Here is a 5,011-nt window from a genome sequence, read left to right on the forward strand (position 1 = left end):
TCTCTCTCTGTCTCTCTCTGTCTCTCTGTCTCTCTCTCATCCTCTCCGTATTCTTCTATCTCTCTGTCTCAAATCTGCATTTTTTAACCATGAGAGGTGTTGGATTAAGATTTGTTTCTCTTTCATGAGGCCAGGATGTATTCAGCTTTATTATAAGCTGTTAAATTCTTTAATTTTTCTTCAGTTTAGGTATAAGTCAAGCAGGAGAATCTATATAGGACACTGACTTCCTCATTTTTCTACTGTATTCTCACCTCTTAAAATGGTGCCAGCACCTCACTTTGTAAGCCACCACATTATGCACAGAATTGATGTGCCAAAGACAGTGACATAAAATAAATGAGATCTGGGATGAACAAGATCAAGTTGTTGATTATGCACTCTGAAGAAAGTACAACAGCCACAGGGGATTTAGGTTTTACCCTCAGTGTATGTGTGCATGTGGGTAGTGTCAATGGTGATATTGATATATCTTTAGATATAAATACCTGTGCATTTTTAAGAGGGAGAACGCAAAGGTGCTATCACATTCTTTCTTCAAAGAATGATTGCTGAAGTTCGTCAGAACACTCAATTTTGCCATATAACCTAAGATGGACAAAAATCATTTTGGAAATGAATAATAAAATTATCTTAAAGCTCTGAAATAACCAGAGTTAGTGACCGTTCAAGGGTTAGGGAAGATAATTCAGCTTGTAAAAAGGAGTCATAGAGAAGCAGCAACCAATTGCTCTAAGGCTGAACTTTAACCAATGAAACCAGACATAAAAGAGAAAGATTCAGACAGCAAAATTCTTATGTAGTGAAATTCTTATTTTAGTGAAAAGACCACAGAATGTTGTGACAGAGAACTTGGGACCAATCCCCTAGTCTTCCATTTACTAGCTACAAGAACTTGAGTATTTTAACCTTTTGGTGCTGCCTCAGTTTCCCCCATCTGTATAAGAGGATTAGTAATAGTATCCTCTCTACAGCAAGAGATTCTTAGGACGCACGAATTCATTAGCAAGGCCAAGCTTTTTTTTGGAAACTGCAAAATGCTTTTACAAATCTATTTTAAAGTTATTGTCATGGCTATTCAATCATTTTTTTAGGTATTTTAAGGATGTCAAGACACTACATGATTTGAGGGCACACAATTAAGAAGACTTATACCTAAAATTATAATGTTAGGTATAGACCCACAAGATTTGGGGGTGGGCACAAAATACCTTGGCATCCTTTCAGTTTTTGTAAGAGCAAAGATATTCTGTCACAATTAAAATAAGCTAACTAACCAATGGTAGCAACAGCCAGAAGATAATTTTCAAGCACTAATTGCATTGATTTTGCAAATATGGAATGTACAATTCTAAATTCACAGCTGCAATGGAGAATCACATGTCTTGATAACATGTAGAGGAATATAGCACTGCAAGCACCTGGGAAATAGAATAGAGCTTAACCACTGCCTGTAATAGAATTCTGATTCAACTTGGTCAGAAAGATAAAGATTAATTCTGTCTTCCCAGCAGCAGCAGCAGCATTTGTTTTTTATGACTACAGGTGCTTCAGGAATTATTCATTTAAATAAGTCTTTAGGCTCCAGACGTAGTGATCACTGGTTTTAATATAAGAATAAGGGAGCCCATGTAGACCAGAAAACCCCATCAAACAGATTCTTCCTTGCAAGAGTTATTCTTCAAAGAGCCAGAGGGAAAAATACATTTAAAAAACATACCTATTATAAGAATGCCTCATTATAATGGTACTCTTTATTAAATTAGTTCTTATGTGCTGGGATGCAATCAGACTTCTTGAAGATAAGTGCTATAGGTCTCATTCCACCACTAATGAGAGATCACTTCTACCTCCCACATACCCGGAATAGAGAGGGGAAAGAGGGTCAAAAATGTAACTTTTCCTTTTTCCATGAAATGTCTGTCCATCATAACTAGTTCACAGTATTTGCTAAAGCTTAATTTGCAAGCTCAATAATCCAAAGGATCTGCTGAATAAGTATCAAATCTGTTTTCAAAGATAGCAACAAATAGAGCTCGAAGAAATCTTAAAATAGCCATACATGCCATACATGTTGCAGCATCAGCGGGTACCTCTCCAGCATCATCTGTATGTGCTTCATCAGTTGAAACTGTGAAATCAGAGAACTGTATGCATACTACCGCTGAAACGTGTTTCCTAAGGTCAGAGTAGCTCACAAATGCCAAGAAGCAATAGGGCAGAACTTCTTCTCCATTCTGCTTTACTGGCTTTTATTGAAAAGTCTGATTTAGGATAATCATTACTCTGTATTTTCATTCTTGATATAGGAACTTATATGTTAACCTATATATTAATCAGTGTACTGGAGGCCAAGGGCAGGGTGGGGTGGGGTGGCTTTCTTATTCTGCTTCATAAATTAAAATTTTGAGCACAAATGGAAGAACAGAGATTATTGAACCTGAAATGAAACTAATTAGATTCCTTTACAGTAACTCAAACATTCTCAGCAGTGAAAAGTGAATAGTGCAATAGTTTTATCATTTATTACTTTGCCAGTTAGGCTCCTTATCATTAAGAAGTAGATCTGTGTACAGTAGTCATCCTTAATCAAAGGGGATATGTTCCAAGGCCCCTAGCGGATGCCTGAAACCATGGATAGTACCAAACCCTATACATACTATTTTTTTTTCCCTATATATGCATGCCTTTGATGAAGTTTATGAATTAGGCACAGTAAGAGAGTAACAACGAAATTTATAAAAACTAGAATAGTTATTAAATTCATAATACAAATTTCTCAAAATGTCATTATTTTAAAACTGCATCTTTAATGATCAAAACTAACAAACTATATTAGTATATTTGACTTTTTAAGAGTTGTAAGAGTTCTTTATCGCAGGAAACTTAAGGGAAAACATTGTGTTCATTTGCAGCATTGAGATGCATTAGACATATAATAGTCTCATTCAATGCATATATTAATCCCACTGTTGTTTCTTTATTCATTATTTATTTTTTCATTTAATCATCATTGGCACTTGCTTTGTCTATTGGCACCTACTAAGAGTTAGAAATATGAACATCCTTGGCCTCCGCCCCCATATAGCTCAGAGTCTAGTGGGGAGAATTGATCATAACTTGAAAAAAATCACAAATTATGTTAAATATTCAGAAAGAAACAAAAATGGTGCTGTGATAGAAAATGAAATGGAGAAGTGTTATCAAGGAACACCTCTTTGTGGAGCTTGGATATTTCAAGATCCAAGAGATAAGGAAATCGTGAAGTAAAGGGTGTTCTGAGCAGAGGGAAGAGCATGGTAAAAGACCCACAGAAAGAGAAGGGTGTGACTGACACATTTAAGGAAATGAAAGACCCCTGTAGCTGGAGCTTTGTGAATGAGGGGAGAAGAGACAATGCTTTGAGCTGAGATGAGAGATGTATTTATGCAAGGAGGAGCAGAGTCAAGACTCTGCAGGGTATGAAAAAGATGTATATTGTTTTTTAAGTGCAGTAGCAAGCTTTTTGATTGTCTTAAAGTTGTGAGAGTCCCCCATACATTACATTTAAGTTTTTGTTCTTAAAATGACAGGTGAAAACAAAAGAACAGGATGATAAAGAAGTGTCTTGATGTAAAGCAGTGTTTTGTATATTACTTTTATTCACTTGCATAGCCTGACATTGTGACCTGTGGGGCAGCCTTTTTTTACCACCTGATGGTGCCTGAACAGCCATGAATGCCTGGTATATCCCTCGTGTCCGAGGAACATTGGTTTTCATAAAGCATATGGAGCCTTCTAGTGACAGTTGCTTTAATGGAGTCTCACATTGATGCCAGAACTGTTGGAACTGTAAAATTGCATCTCCTAGAGCCAGTAGAATTGTAAAGATAACTGTAACTTTAAGCAAATATTAGAGGGTATCATGTCTCTGTACTTAATGATATCACATTCAGTATTTCTTTCAATCACACTGACATGATTCTGTCGACTTAGGTATACATTCCAAGCCGAGTGGCCCTCATCCTTCAGAACATGGACCTGCCTAACTGAGGAGACCTGCATTCAGCCTCACAGGCGGAAGATGTGTGTTTTGTTTTCCTGTTCTCTTTGTCACATTGCTTATAATGTGTAAGCATTTCAAAATACAGTGTCTAGCCAAAACATCAAATATTTGAAATTCAATATTGGTTTATGCAAATGAATATCAAACTTTTTTTAAGAAGTAGAGGGGAATATTTTTTAAATTTCTGGGATTCTAGACCATATTTTCCAGATATCTAAGCAACTAGGATTCTGAAATGAAGTATAATATATAATGTCTTTAAACAGCTTTATTTACCTGGCCAATTATTTGATGCTTTTAAGTTCAAATTTGAATCATGTGTCATACATGATTATTTCTGTTGAATGTATACAATATTTTTTTTAAGGTGGATATCTGGTGGCTTTGTTCTAATATCTCAATTTAAATTACATGGTACCAAGATCGTTATAATGGTTTTTTTTTTTTCAAACTGTTTTTAGAAATACTGTACTAAATATGTAGCAATAATATAAAATTAAAAATTCTATATAGCTAATATAAAAGTCATTATCTATGAACTTATACATGCTTCATTTTGCATAAGTTTTATTGTAATCTCTTCTTTGCGTAGTATCTTGGTTGATGCCGATATCTCTTTCTGAAGGCCTGAATTGGTAATTGCAACATTTCAGAAAGTATCTTTTACTTTCAGTCAATAAAAAAAAAATTGCAAAATTGTCTTTGCTAATGTTTATTTTTCTCTACTATTATTGGGATTGATTGAGAATGAGTATTAAAATGCCTGTCTCAACTCTGATACCTTCCCCACATTCCATGCATATGTGCATGGTGGACTGTGGAGGTTAATAATATTTTTTTCTTTAGGTACTGTTTTGTAACTTGAAATTATATTAATCAATTCAGATATCTAAACTACTCCCCCGCTGTAAACTTGAGCACTTGTAGAAGCTGAATTTACCATCTTAACTCAGTGGGATACTCAAT

At 35.1% G+C, this 5,011-nt stretch overlaps 1 protein-coding gene across 1 annotated transcript in view; it reads left to right on the top strand.

The window, feature by feature from the left end:
* Nucleotides 1-4,744, top strand: part of GBE1 (1,4-alpha-glucan branching enzyme 1) — a 197,132-nt gene extending 192,388 nt beyond the window's left edge. The window contains exon 15 of the mRNA XM_023528476.1: nucleotides 3,976-4,744. Within this exon, the coding sequence (XP_023384244.1) occupies nucleotides 3,976-4,032 (57 nt within the window). The 3' untranslated portion in view covers nucleotides 4,033-4,744. The remainder of the gene's footprint in view (nucleotides 1-3,975) is intronic.
* Nucleotides 4,745-5,011: the final 267 nt, after the last annotated feature.

The sequence above is a fragment of the Pteropus vampyrus genome, unplaced genomic scaffold, assembly GCF_000151845.1.
Source record: "Pteropus vampyrus isolate Shadow unplaced genomic scaffold, Pvam_2.0 Scaffold26, whole genome shotgun sequence".
Lineage (NCBI taxonomy): Eukaryota > Metazoa > Chordata > Mammalia > Chiroptera > Pteropodidae > Pteropus > Pteropus vampyrus.